General features: G+C 48.9%; 1 protein-coding gene across 2 annotated transcripts in view; it reads right to left on the bottom strand.

Moving 5' to 3' along the window:
* PFKM (phosphofructokinase, muscle) overlaps positions 1–18,168 on the bottom strand; it is a 24,002-nt gene extending 5,834 nt beyond the window's left edge. The window contains exons 1-14 of one of the 2 annotated variants that reach the window (XM_046013950.1): positions 18,072–18,168; positions 14,641–14,733; positions 8,135–8,208; positions 7,262–7,339; positions 5,745–5,934; positions 5,356–5,521; positions 4,621–4,665; positions 4,070–4,178; positions 3,625–3,720; positions 3,314–3,406; positions 2,773–2,898; positions 1,551–1,615; positions 980–1,049; positions 73–222 (exon numbers count right to left, since the gene is read on the bottom strand). In XM_046013950.1, coding sequence (XP_045869906.1) covers positions 73–222; positions 980–1,049; positions 1,551–1,615; positions 2,773–2,898; positions 3,314–3,406; positions 3,625–3,720; positions 4,070–4,178; positions 4,621–4,665; positions 5,356–5,521; positions 5,745–5,934; positions 7,262–7,339; positions 8,135–8,208; positions 14,641–14,725 — 1,347 coding nt within the window. In that variant the 5' untranslated portion in view covers positions 14,726–14,733; positions 18,072–18,168. Of the gene's footprint in view, positions 1–72; positions 223–979; positions 1,050–1,550; positions 1,616–2,772; positions 2,899–3,313; positions 3,407–3,624; positions 3,721–4,069; positions 4,179–4,620; positions 4,666–5,355; positions 5,522–5,744; positions 5,935–7,261; positions 7,340–8,134; positions 8,209–14,640; positions 14,734–18,024 lie in introns of both variants that reach the window. The other variant, XM_046013949.1, reaches the window with a different exon arrangement.

The raw sequence follows: 18,168 nt of genomic DNA, 5'->3' as shown, positions 1-18,168 counted from the left end.
GCTACACTTATCCTCCTTGTGACGGCTCCTTGGCCCCAGAGTATGTGCCCTCTGTCCTTTTAGTCCCCATACCTGACCCTTGGCCAGGCCCTCGAAGCCATCGTGCACAACCAGCACCCGGTTGCCTTGGATGAGGCCAATTCTCACAGTGGAGCGCACAGCAGCATTCATGCCTGCAGCTGGCGCCCCCACGTTCATCACGGCCACTGTGTGCGTGCTACCCTGGGGAGAAGGAAGCGGAGAGGGAGTGGGGCAGAGACAGGGACCGAAACCCCAGCAGAGAGAAGGGGGCAGGTCAGTAAGGGGAACTCGACCCCGAGTCCCTAGTGGTCCCACAATCAGGACACGTGCCTCTGGATAACACCCCCCTTACCCTAGGAACGCTGGCATAGCCTGCTCCCTCATGCTAGGGAAGCAAAACTCTATCACGATCAATAAGCAAAGCTCTGTCCCTAAGCCCACACATCACTCGTTATGTAATGAAGGAGAGCTTCCAAAGCATGATCCTTGGGCCACGTGATCTTTATGCCATTAAACCTGGGCCCCTGCCCCAGATCTAAATCTTCTGTGAGGGAAGGACCCAGCAATCTGCATGTTTAATAAGCAGCCCACGCAATTCTGATATACCCCAAATACCAAGAACCACTACCGCAATGGAAGAAGTGGCTAAAGTACACTCAGACGTGGTTATTCCCAGATTTGCCCAGGGGGAAAAATACATAAACTTCTTTCCCATTCCTTGCAAGCTACCTTGTCAGTCCTAAACTGGATGTGGGTCTTGGGTTCAAGATGCCTGGGGCACACTAAGAACATGGGGCTGGAATCTGGTGGCTGCGCGATTTCTTAATAGTGTCTGGGGCTCCGTACCAAAGATGACAGGGGGCAAGGAAGCTGGCCAGGCTGCAGGCTGTGTGGAATGAAAGTAGCACTTCGTAGAGGGAGACTGGGAGAAGGAGAGAGTCAAGGGGGGAGAACTCACCGGTGACTTCGTGACTGGGGGTCTGACATGAGCAAGAAGTTTGTATACCTCCCAGTTGTTCATGAAGCTCCTGTAAAAAGTAGAGAGATACAGAGAGCGGAGTGTCTCCAGGCCACTCCCCATGCTAGCAGCCAAGGGGGTCTGAAGTTTTTCTTGCGGTGTGAAGTTCCACAGGGCGAACCTCGAAGGATATAACTGGGACACAGCACGGGCTAGGTTGGGGCTTAGAAGGGGCCACCGATTAATCCAACCCTCCCTGAGTGCTCTCCTCCCAGCCTGCACATAGCACGAGATGCTGTGCTTTCCCTAGAGAAACAGAAAACCTAGCTGGAATCACACACAGACACACCACATTACAAAAGGTACATCCCAGGGAGAGATTCCCCGGGATGTATTGTGCCTCCTGGTCACCTCCCCACCCATTCTCCTGGAGAAGAAACTGTTGCAGAGACAATAAAAAGCCCCTATTTTGGGTCTGAAGCTATGTCTTTTTTTTTCTTTTTCTTTTTTTTCCCCCCTTCATTCCAGTATCTGATTTCTGTAGCTAGGGAGCTTCTGGTCATTCCCTCACCGGCCTCTCAGCTTCATGGCTTCGTCAAATTTCCTGTCGTTCATGGCCTTGGTCACATCCTTGGTCTGAGGAAGGAGCACAGCGAGAGTCACAACTACAGGGCAGGGCTCTCCGCGGCTGGATTTCTATCCCATGGGAACATCTCTGCACTTATGACTGGTTCTTGCCCACCAGGCACCCCACCTGCTCCATGCCTCCCGACCTTGCACAGAAAGAAGTATCTCTGTTTGTCCTCAATTTGGGGAGGAATGAGCAGCCAGAGGAAGAAGGCGATTCAATGCTCTACTTACTAGAACACGGGCAGAGTGGAGGAGTGCTCAGAGAATAGCATCTCCCTCTACGCCACGCCCATGCCACAACCTCAAAGCAGCCTCTAAACTGAGTAAAGGAAGACGATCACCCAGAGAGTGCAGTCGGGGAGAAAAGCCAGTCCCTGCCATGTGTTTCCCAGCTACGGATTTCTTCTCCATGAGCCAGAGCTTTCACTGTTGGGCTTCCAGAGACACAGTTCCAAGCAAGGTTGGAGTGTATCTGTGCGGCAGGTGGCTGGGACTCCCTGAGTCTCCGAGAGAAGCAGGGCAGGAGACGGGGGGGCCCTCAGCCCTGTGCATGCAGACCAGCCCCAAGGATGGGCCGGACTCCTGAGCTCCCAGCCGCAATGTCTGCTCTGTGGTAGCAGACAAGCAAGTCCTTCATGTAAAAGCCACCTCTCCCTGAGCACTGAGTATTTTCCAAGTACTGCAGCAGACCCTTTACAAAGCGTCCTGCCACTCCTTCTACTAGCCCTCAGGGTGAGCATCAGAAACCTTGTTTTGGTTCAGAGGAACATGGTCAAGGTGGATACTATAGAAACATATGAGCCAGCCAGCCAGACCTTACTACTATCCCTGCTTTTCATAGTCTTTGGAGAGCTACTGCATTCCTCTTCCCACAAATATGTGGTGAAAGAAATTGAGGTTGGATATTATACGATGTTGGGCCTCATTACTTGGTGGGATGCAGCATCTGTCACGTTCTTTAGGAACACTTACAGAAGGGGACCCTGAGACTCAGAGAGGAGACCGCTCCCATACAGAGCGTATCATGTTCTTTCCCCATCTGACTCCCCTGCTGTCTTTCAATCTGTTCCTTGCTCCACTGGCCTTGCAAGTGGGTCTCTTTCCCTCTCAGCTCAAAGACAGGCTCAGGGCTGTTAGGAAGTGGGGTTGAGGTCAGTACTTACCACCTGGACACACTCCATGAGGGGCAGGCGCACAGCCTGGTTACCAGAGAGGCTCACCACACAGGCTGGGGTGTCCGGGGTCCCCTCCAGAAGTGCCATCACGGCTTCCACACCCATCCTGCTGCCCTGCAGGAGCCCAGGGAGCAAAGGCAGTCTGGCTCAGGCCTCCCAATCTGGACTCAGCCTGGAGAGCCAGGGCAATCAAGGCCCATCCAGATCACAGGGCTAAGCCACGTATCTGAGGACTACAGTCAAGTAGGATAAGAGGGTTCAATCTGAGAGTCTGAAGTTAGATCTTAATAATGGTATTAATGCTCAAAGCAGAGATCTGAGAGCTCTTCGTTTGGGGAGGATAGAGTTTCCCACCAGTTTTTGCAACAGAAGAGAACTGGTACAGGTACAGGAATGGGTCAAGGGCCGGTGCCATCAGAGGCTCAGGGTGGGCAGCATGGTCAGCGGGTTGTGCCCCTGTCACAGTGAAGTGCAGTTTCTGTAGGCTATGGGTTCTAACATGTGAGGGCCTCATAACCCTATGACTTACCAGGATTCGGTCAAAGGCTGACGGGGTCCCACCCCGCTGCACATGCCCCAAGACAGTGACCCGAGTGTCATATCCCAGACGCTTTACCACCAGCTAAAGAGGCCAAAAGAGAGACAGAGACAGGGATAAAGAGTCAAAGGCTGAAAACAAGTAGAGACTAAGATAAACCCAAGTGGCTTAGCCTCTTATCTTGTCACAATTCCTTGGACACCAGAGGGAGAGATGTACAGAAGGCCTAAGGGGAGACTCAGATCACTAAGGAAGGGGGCGGGGGATGGTGTCCAAGCCCTTTCTGGGTTCTTCCTACTTACATTCTTGATGTCCTCAGAGGTGATTGGTTTCCCATTCTTGTCGATTGCACCTTCAGCCACAATGATGATGTTGAGACGAGAACCACGGGTCCTTGTCTGGTCAAGAGCAAAGAGAAGAGAGCTCAGTGGAGGGAAACTGATGTGAAGGCAGCATCAGTAGAACAGGCGAGGGTTTTTTTGTGGGTTTTTGTTTTGTTTTGTTTTGTTTTTAAAGATTTTTTATTTATTTATTTGACAGAGAGAGAGATCGCAAGTAGGCAGAGAGTCAGGCAGAGGGGGCGGGGGAAGCAGGCTCTCTGCTCAGCAGGGATGCTGAGGCAGATGGGGGGGCTCGATCCCAGGACCCTGAGATCATGACCTGAGCCGAAGGCAGTGGCTTAATCCACTGAGCCACCCAGGCGCCCCCAGGCGAGGGTTTTTTAAGGGCAAAATAAAGTGCCAGTACCTCGCTGAGCCGGCGACAAAGATGTTCCTCCCAGTCATCATCTGGCGGACACTCAGGAATAAAAACCCAGTCAGCCCCGCAGGAGAGGGAGGTGACAAGGGCCAGGTATCTGAGATGAGAGGCAGAAGCATCACGCTAGGAGCCACATTCCATGAGCAGCCTCACCCAAACCCAGCGGGTCTGCCTGTCCCCATAGTCAGTGGAAGGTCTGAAGGTCTGTGGTTTCCTTCTTGGGGTGAGGTGTCTTCTTGAGACAGCTTCTCAGTGGGCCTCCGTCCCTGACGAGCACCTTCTAGTCATGCTCACCTACCAAAGCAGCTTCTAATCTCAGAGCACTGTGTGTCCCTTCACACTGGAGTGTGCCTGGGCCCATACACACAGGCACAACCCCGCATGCGTGGGTAGGTCGGGGGGTGGGGCTGGAAGCAGAGAAGCAGAGCAGCGCATACACCTCCAGATCTGCTACCCCTGGGAGACCTCTTTAGACTCTCCAGGGAAGAGAAAGCCATTGCTGGCACTGCAGAATCAGTGACTCCAGATGGGGATCTTACCCACAGTGCCGGCCCATCACTTCTAACACAAACGTCCTCTGGTGGCTGCAAGAGAGAGACAAAGGGCTTACACAGTCCTCGTGTCCCTGTGGCCAGGATCAAGCCGCCACCCACATCCACGCCATGAAAGCTCCCTGGGAGATGCATTTATGCTTCCAACAGGCTTCCAACAAGCTTCCTGAGAGACCAGGGAGACCCGGGGAAACACGTCAGCCACGGGGTGGCTAAAATACAGCAGTACATTGTGTCAGTCCTGTGGCTCTGTTCCAGGGAGAAAGGGGGCCCGGGAAGGGAAGGGAAGAAGCGAGGTCTCGACTGGCCTGGAATCTCCGAGGATTGCCCTGGGAAACTGTGACCTTCTGTCCCTCCTTCTCACACTCTCTGAGCAGTGGTGGTGGCCACCACAGTCACTATGACATAGCTGAAAAGGTGGCTGAGGTTTGGGGCTCCCTGGATTCATCTCATATTGGCCCCTAATCATTTGGGAGACCCCCTGGGTATTAAAGCCCTCAGAGCCACAGCGTGGACAGTGCACTAGACAGCGACAAGAGGCAAACCCACAGCATTTAGATGGTGGCGCAATTTCAGGGCTCCAGGGATAACCCTTCGTTAAAAACAGCATTCTAGCCCCCAGAAAACTGGTTGTTAGGAGTCTACAGCTCCAAAGCGTTCATCTTCCCTAGACCCCAGCCCTTCAGCCAGTCCCAGCTGCCACCTTCCTACACTGCCCCTTACCTCTGAGCAGTAGTGGTGATGGCATCCACGATCTCTATGATGCGGTGCAGGGCAGAATCGGTGCCGATGGTCATATCAGTGCCGCAGAAGTCATTGTCAATGGAGCCCACCAAGCCCACGATGTTCAGGTAGCTGGACTTTGTAGCCTCCTCTGCTGTGATCTTACCTGACAAAGACAAGCAAACCGGAAGCCCCTGGGTGAGGTGCCTGGCGTGCCGAAAGAGCAGGTGACTGGGGAGGGAAGGACCTGCAGCCAATGGGAACCGTAAGCAATGGCAGAACAAGGAGGCCAGAGGCTGTCCGTTTGCATCTAGGTAATGACTTCCTCCAGCGGGAGGACGGGGGTGTGTGCAGGCGCACAAACCATACTTATGACAACAACGTCTCACCCGCTTTCTGGAGGTCACTCAGTAAGTCACTCCACTCAGAACGGAAGGTGTCAGCCCCAGTGAGGCTGCCATCACCCCCAATGACACACAGATTGGTAATCCCACGCTTCACCAGGTTGTGGGCAGCTCGCAGTCGCCCCTCTCGGTCCCGGAAGTCCTTGCACCGGGCACTTCCAATGACTGTGCCTCCCTGTGGGGAAGAGGTAGAAGTCAGCTCCCCAGAGGACATGGCCAAATTTGGGCTCAACGTGCTAAGATTTCCTCCATTCCAACACTGTGATGGGCTGTCCTAACCACATGCCTTTCTAGAAAGAGCCCTGACATCCTGAAGGGCCATCTGTCCTTTCTAGAAGAGAGAGAAATGATACTGGCTGAGCTATCATAGGGTTACTCCTTATATTCTGCTATACCTCTTTGAAGACTAAGATCAACCCATTTCGTTGAAGACTTTGTCATCAAAGTGATTATCCTCAAGGAGAGCAAAGGAATACATACAATTGGCTTTTGGGATAATCTCCATCTTTCACAAGAAATAGCACTGGCTTCAGTCCTGGAAATTCTCCCTAGTGACCTGACTTCATCAGACTGCATCCAGACTATTCTTAGGAGTTCATCCCAATGTGCTTGGTAGTACCTTTTCCCTCTTGAACCCACTGATTTCTAATTGCAACCAGGTACTGCCAATTTCCTCTCTGCTCCTCAGACTATGGTGCTAGTGAGAGGAGACACCATACCTAGGTATTCACAGGAAAAATAGCTCTGAGTATTCCCAGGGGCTTATAGATACCCCAAGAGAGCTAAGTAATTGGCTCCATGCCTTTGGGAGTATTGATGGAGAATTCTGGCTCATTCTCAGACCACTTTACTGCAGGCATTATTGCTTAAAGAGAACCTTCACGAAGCTGGCACCTTAAAATTTTTCCTATGGATTCTTAGACGGTTGAAGTAAAGAATAGGGATACAAATGTAATTTGCAGATTTTTCAGTAAATCAGAAAATAGGTCTATGACTTAGAGAAAGTGGCACAAAGGGTTCTGGATATAGTCAGCATAATCTTAGGGTGTTTTCTGGAAACTCTGAAATGCTATATTGGTTCCTTCCTCCCTTAAACACTTTGGTTTCAGGTGACATTATCTCTATCACATGAGGACTGGCAGATTTCAGCTCTACTTCTGGCTCTGGCTCCAGTCGTCTGGTAAAGTTATTTTAATGGCCAGGCCTTTCCCGTGACCCCAAAGCAGGTCCTGCTTACATAGTGGCTCCTCAAGTCTTGCCTATGACCTTTCTATAAGGAGCAAACTGTCCTGTGACCGCTCCCATCCCCATGCCACCCTAGGAAAACAGGGACATATTTTCAGACTCAAAGAGTAAAGGGCAGTCGTGGCACCTCTCTTGTCATAGACCCTTCACATCGAGCCACATGGGGGGAGGGGGGACTTGAGCAACCATGAGGCTAAACCAGAGTGCGGTGCAGCAAGGACAGGACAAACATGGGACAGGAGTCTTCAGGAACATACCAGCTGCAGCATCATCGAAACACTCTCCCAGGTGGCCTCCCTGATGTGATCTCCGCCATCCACCAGGCCTTGGTAACCCTGTGGGGCACATTACACCCATTCAGCATCTGCTAGGCCAGTTCTCCTAAACCCCCACGATCAAGACAGGATCCTGGGAAGAAGTTCTCAGAATCAAATCGCCTCCTCCCATTACTCTTCCTGGATGCCCATGACACTGTCATATTTAACACAGTCCAAGGAAGAAGACATCAACTTTCAATACCCTCTTCTAGTTTCTTACAATCTCAAAAGGGCAGGATGTCCTTCCTGATATTTCATCCTAATTACCCTTTCTTCTGGCTCATCCCATGTCCTCCAATCTGCTTCCCAGGGAACTAGATAACAGATGGCTTTGATAACAGCAGAGGGAAAAGAGAAGGGTGTTGGAGGGAAGGAGGGAGAGAAGTGGGACTTGAAAAGAGGAAATTGGGAAGAAAGCAAATAAATCTTACAGAGCAAAGAGCGGACAAAGAACGAGAGAGAAGGGAGAGAATGGTAGAGGAGTTAGACCCTCAGAAGGTTCAGGAAACTACAGAAACCTGATGAGACTCTTCCTTCCAAAGGCTCTATCTCTGGATATACTAAATTTTCTGTGAAATACTCTGAAATGAGGTACTTCTTTCTTAAATTGGACAGGCACCATGAGGACCCAGTCTGCAGACCCCTAGATCCCACCATCATTATCGGAGACTGGAGTGGCAGGGGATACTCATGGAGACAGGGAGCCAAGACAGGTGAGACATAGCATGTAACTGGAGGGAGAAGAAAGAGAAAGTAGGGAAGGAGGAGCAGAAAACAAAGAAAGAATGATGAAGAACAAAGTAGAGAACCAACCTCATGGACAAAGAAGACGCGGGCACCAGTGAAGATACCAACTCGAACCACAGCTCTGACAGCAGCATTCATACCTGCAAGGAGGGAGGAAAGACAACAGGGAGAAGTTAGTCCTCAGAAAAGCAGCCTGGACTACAGGATATGACCCAGTCCTTTTCTTAGGCTTTTCTCTGAATCTAGAATACTTCTCTCCTCCAAGTCTTCCAGCCTCCCCACTAACACTGAATTACCATGTTTAGTGTTTATATAGCTCCACATATCTCTCCCTTTACCCCAAATCCCATCTTTCCTGAGAGCTTTCCTTGCCAGGGCAATCCAGGGAATCATCATCTTGAATGCTTACTGTAGTGTTAGACACTGCTAAATGCTTATCAAACCTAATCTCAGGGGCACCTGGGTGGCTCAGTGGGTTAAAGCCTCTGCCTTCGGCTCAGGTCATGATCCCAGGGTCCTGGGATTGAGCCCCGCATCGGGCTCTCTGCTCCGCGGGGAGCCTGCTTCCTCCTCTCTCTCTGCCTGCCTCTCTGCCTAGTTGTGATTTCTCTCTGTCAAATAAATAAAATATTAAAAAAAAAAAAACCTCATCTCATTGACTCCTATCCACAACTCTGAAGCTGCCTCCATTTTACAGATTTGGAAACTGAGGTCCAAAGAAGTCACAGTCACAGAGCCACTATCTCCACTGGGAGAAACAATTAGGACTGACACTAATTAGGACTAAAACAGAGAGGAGAGCCTTTCCCCTTTCTCCCACTTAAGCATCATTCTTTTCCAGTAGCTACTCAGTGTGGCGAGAACAGTCTCTGCCACGGATACCGTGGAGGAACCACCCCCCACAACACACGACACACGGTGGAAGCTATAAAGGCCGCCATATTAGAACCAGTGCTACTGATAACTGTATGAAGTAAGCAGGGCTTCCCTGGTGAGAGATGGAAGACACTCCTGTGTCTTGATCCCAGTAAGCCCCTCCTACCTTGTAACGGGAGGAGGGCCTCACCATGAGGCTCAAGGAATCTCAAAGCCAAGATAGATCAATTCTTGTGAACCATGTGAACCACCTTCCCTCAGATACCCCAGTTCATTTTTTTTGTTTCAATCTAAAGTCTACTCCTATGGTCCTTAATCCTGCCTAGGGAAATGCCAGATTCCAGTGGGCACTAGGGAAACCAGTAGTTAGAAGAATCCACAGCAGCAAACTAAAATCCATCAAGAACTACTGCAAAATCCCAAACTACCTGGAATGGAACAGAATAAAAAAGACCAAAATGTCTGGGGTTTTTTGGGGGGCGAGGCAGTTTGCAGGCTGACAAGAGTTGATATTAGATGGCTATAAGCGCCAAATCAGATCGAAGGGCCATTCACTCATTGAGCAAATATTTATTGAATACATGCTCCAGGCACTATATAGGCACTAGGGAAATAGTAGTGAATGATATAGTCTAGGGATACAAAATTAAGGGACTCGGTAATGGTCCTCAAGACTTGCAAAGAATATAATATGGTTACAACATGGATCCCTACAACGGGGATATGTACAAAGCATAGTGGGAACAAGGAAAAGGAGCATCTCAACTGCCAGGAGGAAGTCAGGACAGGTTATACAGAAATGACAGCATTTGACCTAAGGACAATATCCTTATAAATCTTTTTTGTCAGATGGACACTTTGGGTGAGTGTTCTAGGCAGGAGAATAGCACAAATGACGGCAAGAGTCAAGAAACAACCTTAGGTGGATGCCCGGGTGGCTTGGTCAGTTAAGTGTCTGCCTCCGGCTCAGGTCATGATCCCAGGGTCCTGGGATCGAGCACCACAATGGGCTCCCTGTTCGGTGGGGAGTCTGCTCCTCCCTCTCCCTCTGCCCCTCCCCTGGCTTGTGCTCTCTCTCTCTACATGAGATGAAGCCACGTACAGTTGGGCAGGCACCCGAATGCCACATGAAGAACTGTGACTGTTATTCTGTAGGCCAGGGTTCGACTGGAGATCCATGGGTGGTGGTTTCAGGGACTTCATGAACCCCATGAAACTAGGAAAAGTGTTCTGGGCACAGGAATTTCATTTGGGAGAAGGTCCACAGCTTTCATATGATACTTAAAGGGGTGTGTGACCTAGAAAAAAAAAGTTGCAAATGATAGGGAATCTTTGCAGACTTTTGAGAGCAGAGAGACATGATGCTCTGTGCATATCAGAAAGATCACCGTGGCAGCAACTCGGAGGATGCAGGGATAAGATGGCTCTCAGGCATCCTAGGCAAAACTGATGGACAGCCTGGACTGGGAGAGTGGCACTGGGGACAAAAGGAGACACTGGACGGGAGACACCTCGGAAGCAGCACAGCTATGCGGTTAGATTTCAAGGTGTTGGAGAGGGGGATGGAAACGCCCCAGGAATGATTCAGGCACAGGGTACAATGGTGGTGCGATTAACCGAGCGGAGGCGGGTTTTGAGTCAGACAGGTGGGGGTGCGGATGACACATTCATATTGGGAGACACTGAGCTTGAAGTTCTTGTGGGACATCCACGTGGACTTGGAAGAGGCTGTCTCAAGAGAATACGTAGAATCCAAACGGGAAAGGCAAGGAATGGAACCTAGAGGAAAACCAATACTGAAAGAAAGGGCAGGGGAAAACAGGATCCAGGAGGGAGGCTGAGAAGGAGCTGCAATAAAGACAGATGGAAAAGCAGCTTAGCGATGTCTTGGAAGCCAAAGGGGACAGTTTCAAGAAGCTGGAACACTACCGAACGCTCCCAAAACTGATCTCAGGTAAGAACTGAAAGATTTGGCTTGCCTACGAGAGGCCCCTGGTGAGCAGCGCTGTCAGAGTCTAGAAGTCTAGGTTCACATTCTCAACTTGAAGGGATCAAAATGGAAAAATCTGTGACGGCAGCAGTAGGAAAAGCCTGTGTTTATGAAAAGAGCAAAGTCAGAGTCAATGCATAGCCATCTGTGCTTTAGGAAGGTGGCATAAAGTCTATAAGATCAGAATAGAAATGACAATTGTTTATTCATTTTCTAGACTTTGACAAGGCCTTTGGGATTCTCTTTGGGATACCTGGAGTTCCGGAGCACGAGCTGTAATTTTAAAAAATAAGGAAAAAACATTCTTCTGAAATTTGTAAGTTCGAATGCTGTTTCCCACTCCCCAACTGAGTAAGGGTAGGGGAAAAAAGACTTGAGAAAAACAAATGACTTAAAAGGTTTTAAGTGTAAACAATGGCTGTCAGGTAGGAAATACCCAAATCCATTGGGCAGAAGAAAATTCTTTCTCTTCTCTCCTCTCTTTACCTTCTCACCCCATCTTATCAAGCTCCAGAGGTCATCCTTCCTGCCTCTAAGTTGGACAGCTATTTTTCTAGAAACCGAGTTTTAAGACTCCCTTTTTCCCCTATACCTGCATCTCAAACCCCCAGTTCCCTAGAAATCACAGACTGGGATGTATACTAACTTTTACTAGGGAGTCCCAGTAATTCTTTGGGCTCTCCTACTTCACATTACTGGCCTATTCTGGCCCCAGACCAGTCCTGGCCAGGCTCTCCTTGGCTGTTCCACGCTGCCCTAAATAACCCTGTGTTCGCAGCTGTCTCACTTATTAGAAGCAAGACGAAGGATAAGATTACAGGCACCACCCAGGGGGTATTCTGGGTACAGGGAAGAGGGGCTCTGGAGAACATCAGAGGCACGTACTCTGGAGTTTCTAATTAAAGCCTGTAGGGAAGAGGCATTGGGGAGAACTATGGGTGATGGGTCCCTATCACATGAGACAGAAACAAACTAATAAATGACTTGGTCAACACCTTTTTGAAAGCAAATGTTAAACTCTGAATAGGAAAAAAAAAAAAGATCCTTTAATTCCAACATGGGAAATAAATGTTAGGCCTGGATTACACTTCTGAATATGTAATTCAAATTATGAATCCTAGAACAGCAATCCAGAGAGGTCATCGAATCCCTGTTCCTGTAAACCTCTAACACCTTTGCAAACAGGATAGACAGGCATTCGGAATGGACTGCCCTTCTGAGGACAGAGGGCCAGAGCAGACGACTGAGATCCTTTCCAGCAGAATAAGCTAATGTCAGAATGCCCAACGTGGTATGACTGAGCAGAGCTGGGGCCATTCCTGGGCTGAAGCGGGAATTAGGATTTGTATCTACTCAGACCAGTTTCTGAACTCAGGCTGCTTTCTGGCCTCTCTTCTACTTTAAGAAGTTACGAGCTTTGCTGAACTCAGGGAATGACAGAGCTGTGGCCTGTCTGGATTTTACAGAGCCTGATCTCACTCTCCCATGTGCCTCACAGCCTCTGGGGAAAAATCATTTCTATGCTCTGCTCTCCCTGGGAAAACTAAAGCTCATGAAACTGATCTCTGGGCGGGCCACTGCTGTATTTGAGCTGCTCCTTCAGCTGGGATCTCTCGGCTCTGCTTTGAGTTTTCTGCTTTGCTTCCTGCCTCTCTCAGTTTCATCCTGTCCCAACTGCTCCCGTGCACCTGTGATGTTATGTGGCCCCCCAGTGGGATGTTTCCCTGGGGACACCATGCCTGTCACAGGACCCCACAGACCTGGGTCCAGCTGGCCCTCCACTAATCAACTTATGCTAGGCCTGCCTCCAGGAAGGATGATCTTCCTATGAAGCAGGTGACAGTCCCTCTAAAATGAGGGTTTCTCTGCTCAGGATCCGAAGCTGGAAGGGCTCTGCTGCTCTTAGACCCAAGTTAAATCCTAGGTGTCTCTCTCTCTTCTTTTTTTTTTTAACCACTTCCCCCTCTCCAGAGAGTCCTTCTTTTTCATAATTTCCTAACTTCACATACGTCCCTTGGATTTTCAGCAGGCTCCTGCTTCGCTTCATCCAATTTCACGACCCACCCTACCAAGGTTTTAGAGTCAACACTCAAGAGTTTACGTAGCATGGGAGTCTCTCCAGGAGAGAACAGAGAAGCAAGAGAAGCCAGGCCAGCCTCAAGCAGGGCTCTGCATTCCCAATCCAGCCACCATTCCTGAACTCAGACTTCTCGGCCCTCCTCCCTAAGTGTCTTCATTCTAGCATTCTCGTGTTCATAATATATATCACAGGTGTAACTCAATAAACATTAGTTTAAAACATCTTTAAAGTCTAGATTTACTAATGACACTCATGAGAAGGACTGTAAGAGCGAAGACAACCTGTGACCTTTTCATCAACGTATCCTTAGTGCCCACCATCCTGCTTGCTACACAGGTGCTCAATAATTCCCTTTGCACTTAATTAGGAATATGTTTATTTAGCACTGACTATGTACCAGGCACTGTTGAAGCAAGAATCCATTCAATGAAGAGTTCAGTTTCTTGAAATTTACCTTGTCTGGGAACTTTTCCGTGGTTAGTCCTACTAACGCCTAACATTTCATGATATAAGTGGGTTCTACTTGCTTACGGCACACTTGATTATTGTTATTTATGAGCCTCACATAAGAAATGTAGAAACACTCTAGAAATGTATGTCACCTCTCCTCCTAGAACTACAAGTTCCCCAAGGAAATCAACTTTTTCAAAACACACAGGACAAGGCCCCAAACAAAATGGGTGCTTAACGCAAAGTCTAGGAAGCCTAGAGAGACAGAGGAGTGGAGTGAAGGGGAGACCAGCTACAATCTCTTTCCTTCTCTCTTTCTCCAGCACAGTGTCCATGTCCTGGTGTCCCTCTCAAAGACAGTCTGCCTCTCTTCAAGGTATTATAAACTAGAATACATGAGACCATCAAATGAGGGGGAAAAAAAATCACACATTCTCTACCTCCTACTTCATTTTGCCATATACCTGATTTTCCTGACTTCCAGGTTTCTGGGACTCAACCCAGAAAGTGGTTCTCTCTGACTTTGCTGTCTGCCCACCCCACCCCCGGACCCCACCCAATGGGTCTGTACCAATTAACTGCTGCTGTTCCTTTTTGTTGGAGGGCTGAAGGAATGGAAGAGGAGGAAAAGGCCAGAGAAAACAGAAAACGGAGAAGAACTGTGCCTAGTAGAAGGGAATGTGCTATCGGAATGAGATGCTGGAGCCTGGTTAGTGCAGCAGCCCCACAGACATCAGAGGCAATAGCTGAGGCTCTAGGTAGGGCCCACCAAATCCCAGTTCTGGTCCTCCCTTTCCCCACTACTTCAGTGTCCTGGAAATGAATCCACCTACTGCTTTCAAAACAATTTTATCTCTTCAGTCTCTTTCTAGTATGGCTTGAGGAAACACCTGCCTTTTAGGTACCAAAAGACCCACATGGTCCCAAATCTTCAGAGAAACCTGGAAAGAAGTTATAGGAAGATCTGCGTAAATTAGAGCAAACAATATCCAGAAGCACTTGGGGACTTAGACCTGACAGAGAATTTTGGGAAGGCCCAGGATTCCAGCGTGACTCTACAGCAGGAGGACATTAAGGAGGATAGTTCTTGTTCTACAGGTGAAGGGAGTCAAGAAATTCAAGGGGGCCCACCAGCCATGTTTTTTGTCCCTCCCCAAGCAGCGCCTTCCTCCATACCTTGGGCATCTCCACCAGAGGTTAACACGGCGATGGCTTTGCCGATCCCCAGGGTTTTGGCTGCATGGTGCTCTTCATGGGTCATGATCCACTCTGAAATTCAAGGGAATGACCTGTTAAGACACAAGTAGATCGAGGTGCTCGGGGAAATGGCTGTTTGACTGGTGAGAGCCGCCTCAGTCAGACTCTCTCACTATACTAAGCCTGGGCTTTACAGCCTGGGTGCTTTGGACTTCTTCCAGAAGAAGGCCACACCCCCACAGAGTGACCGGCTGAAATGTCACAGTAATCAAACCCAGCACCGCAAAGGTCCTAGCTAATCCCTCCCACCTCAATTGGAGCCTATTTGGAGAACAAGCTAAGGTCAAGGGGAAGGGCAGTTGCCTGAACAGACATGAGAAAACAGGGAGGAAAGTCAAGTTCGCCTCAAGGGAAGAGAGGGGCTCTCAGGAAGGGAAAGGCTGTTGCAGACCGCAGGACTCCGATGAGGTTTGGGGCACTGACTGAGAACCAGCAAGATGGAAGCAGGAAAGCAAGGGTAGGCTGGGTTACGGTGAAGATCAGGGTTCAGTTGTATGGAATCGAGCTAAGCTGGCACTAGAGTGTGAGGTTTCACATGCACATCTGAGCTTGCACAAATCAATGGTTCAGGCTCGGGAACGATTAAAAAGACATTCTAGGGCTTCTCCCATCCTCTCAGGCTCCTGGCCTCCTGGGCATCTCCCGACTCCTCTTCAGGCCTTGCACCTCACACGTTATCCGGCGGGAAGAGTAACAGAACCATCGCCACATTTGCAGGGATAGGGACACATGACATGTGACCACCTTCCTATTTTTGTCTGCAAGTCTTATTTATCTCTCTCACAGGAACACACGAGACATGCTTTTATATCTTTAAAATGTCAACAGAATCATCACTCTCCCAGCTACCCAGGCTAAAGCCTAAATTTTTAAATTTATCTCCTCCTTACTCGCAGAGTCAAAATGGTTGCCAAATCCTATTCTCCTCCCTTCTATCTACCCTTACCCTTCTCTTCTTTGCGATCCTTGCTGCCTCTCTCCACCAGAATTGCCTACAATAGCTGCTCTCCCTCTGTTTGTTTCCCTTCTCCACTCTATCAGAGACACAAAACAAACCTCCATGGAAGGTAGGCGGACCCTGGGGCCTCGGTGGAGAGAGGATGCATTCACCTGAACGGGCCTGATGACCTTTAAGCACAGCTCCTATTTCTGCTGTGAATCTGGGGACATCAGGAGAGCTGCTGATAAAGACACAGGTCACATAAACACACAAATCCACACACGTGTCCATAAAACACATGCAACGGGACACTCACGAAGACACACCTACACAAACACACATAGTATTATTAAGGGACACAGAGCCTCACAAACTACACATAATCCGTGCTTGCTTCTTGGGTCGGCAGTCCAAGCTTCCACGATCTAGCCCTTGCCTGCCGCTTCAACCTTTGCTCCCATGAATTTCCTGCTCCATCATCACCTGAACATTACTTTGCTCCTCCCCACGTGTGTACTTGGGCACACTGATCCCGCATCCAGAAGGCCACCTGGGCCCTTTTCCCCAGATCGATAGCCCAGTCCATCATTTAAGACCAGTCCTCGTCACAACCTTATTAATACTAAGTCTATTAAGCCTTCACTGATGACCTCACAGGTCAAGGAGTTCCTTTTGGGACTTCCTCTCATCACAAATTGTCTGGTACTGGATCATTCATTTAGCATTTAATCCCTACTTTATGTAATTTTTAAAAATTCATCATTTATTTGAGAGAGAGAGAGAGAGAAAGAACACAATGGGGAGGGACAGAGGGAAAGAGAGAATCCCAAGCAGACTCCCTGCTGAGGGCAGGGCCCATCTTGGGGCTAGATCCCAGGACCCAGAGATCATGACCGGAGCAGAAATTAAGAGTCAGCTGTTTAACCGGGTGAGCCACCGAGGCACCCCTATGTGGTATTTAAATTGCTTCTCATATATTGAAAAGAAGTTCAGACTAGATCAGGAGTCAGCAAGCTATACAGCACATGGACCAAATCAAGCCCCTTTTATGGTTTCATATGGCAGCAAACTAAGAAACGTTTCCACGTTTTTAAATGGTTGAAAAAACAATTTTATGACATGTTCAAATGGCATGAAATTCAAATTTCATTATCCATACCACTCTCATTCTTTCACACATCATCTTATGGCTGCTTCTGGCTACCACAACAGAGTAGATTATGGTGACAGAGACCAGATAGCCTGCAAAGACTAAAATATTTACTATCTGGCCTTTTACAGAAAGTGTCTGCAGACCCCGGGATAGATGATAGCGATAAGCCATTTTCCCTAACTAGACTGAACAATCCTCCAGGGAGGGATCATGTTCATTTTTAAAAAACTCTCCCACAGCTTTCCAAAGCCTGGTGAAGTCTGTGCACATCACAGTTCAATAAATCGTTGCTGAAAGCATTGGGGAACTGACAAACAATACAAAATGCACACAGTCATATGAAAACTTTTATTTAATATGCTTAGATACATAGCTCCATACTCTATTTCTAACACATACGGATACAAATAGGACTTTAAAAAGCATATAATGACGAACAGTGAAAGAGATACAATAAACAGATATGGATGGAGATACTCTCCTAATAACTAAAGCGTTCATGTTCAATTTCTGCCGTTCTCAAAAAAAGAAAGGCTAACTAGCTAGTGCAAATAGGGAGGCGAAAATTTGGGAACAGAAGAACAAAACGTGAGTATGCTGATCCCATTTCCCTTGAGTTTTTTCCTCTCATTGACTCTGGGAGCTCCTCACTTACAAACCCACACTCTGATCTTTCACCCCTGGGGGCTTCCCTGAGGGCGAGAATTCACCATAACAAGGGGGAAGGTTAGGACTGCTGACTTGCAAACACAGTCCGGATTCTTCTGCATCTCTAAACCACTTATAAAGGCACGGAATACCAAATGTACGCAGATTCATCTATAAGCATCCTTACAGATTCACAGTGACACACACGTAGAAACACAGGCATAAAATCTAAATATAAAATCACATGTGTGTGGATAAGCACATGGGAGGGAGAAATACAGGGAGACATCACAGGTGCACTGATTTGAATTGGACAAGTGCCAGGATAGGAGTCAGGCAGCCAAGGGCAACGAGGTCCAGCACTACTCACCCATCCCTGGTTTCCAGGGATGGGGGCCGTGCGTGCAAGCAGAGGGAGCTGAGCCAAAGAGCTAGGATTCTTCACGAGGGCCCTACCCATCCCCCCTCTTCCCTCCACCTTCACATGCCATACCACCTCTTCTTTTCCCGTCCACTCCTTCCAGTTCTCCCCACAGCCTCCTCCCAGCACGGTGATCCCCACCTCGCTCTCGGCTTTCCCCCTGGGTCTTTACCCAAGGGCCCCCTTGCCTTTTAGTCTCAGCTCTCCTCCGCCGCGGCTTCCTTGCAGACTCTCCTTGGGGAAGGGGGAGGGGAGCTTGGCGAACGCGGGGAGGAGCCAGGTGGA

This window comes from Meles meles, chromosome 7 (genome assembly GCF_922984935.1).
Source record: "Meles meles chromosome 7, mMelMel3.1 paternal haplotype, whole genome shotgun sequence".
NCBI lineage: Eukaryota > Metazoa > Chordata > Mammalia > Carnivora > Mustelidae > Meles > Meles meles.
Note: the sequence above shows the minus strand (reverse complement) of the source record. Positions and strands in the feature narration are given on the sequence as shown.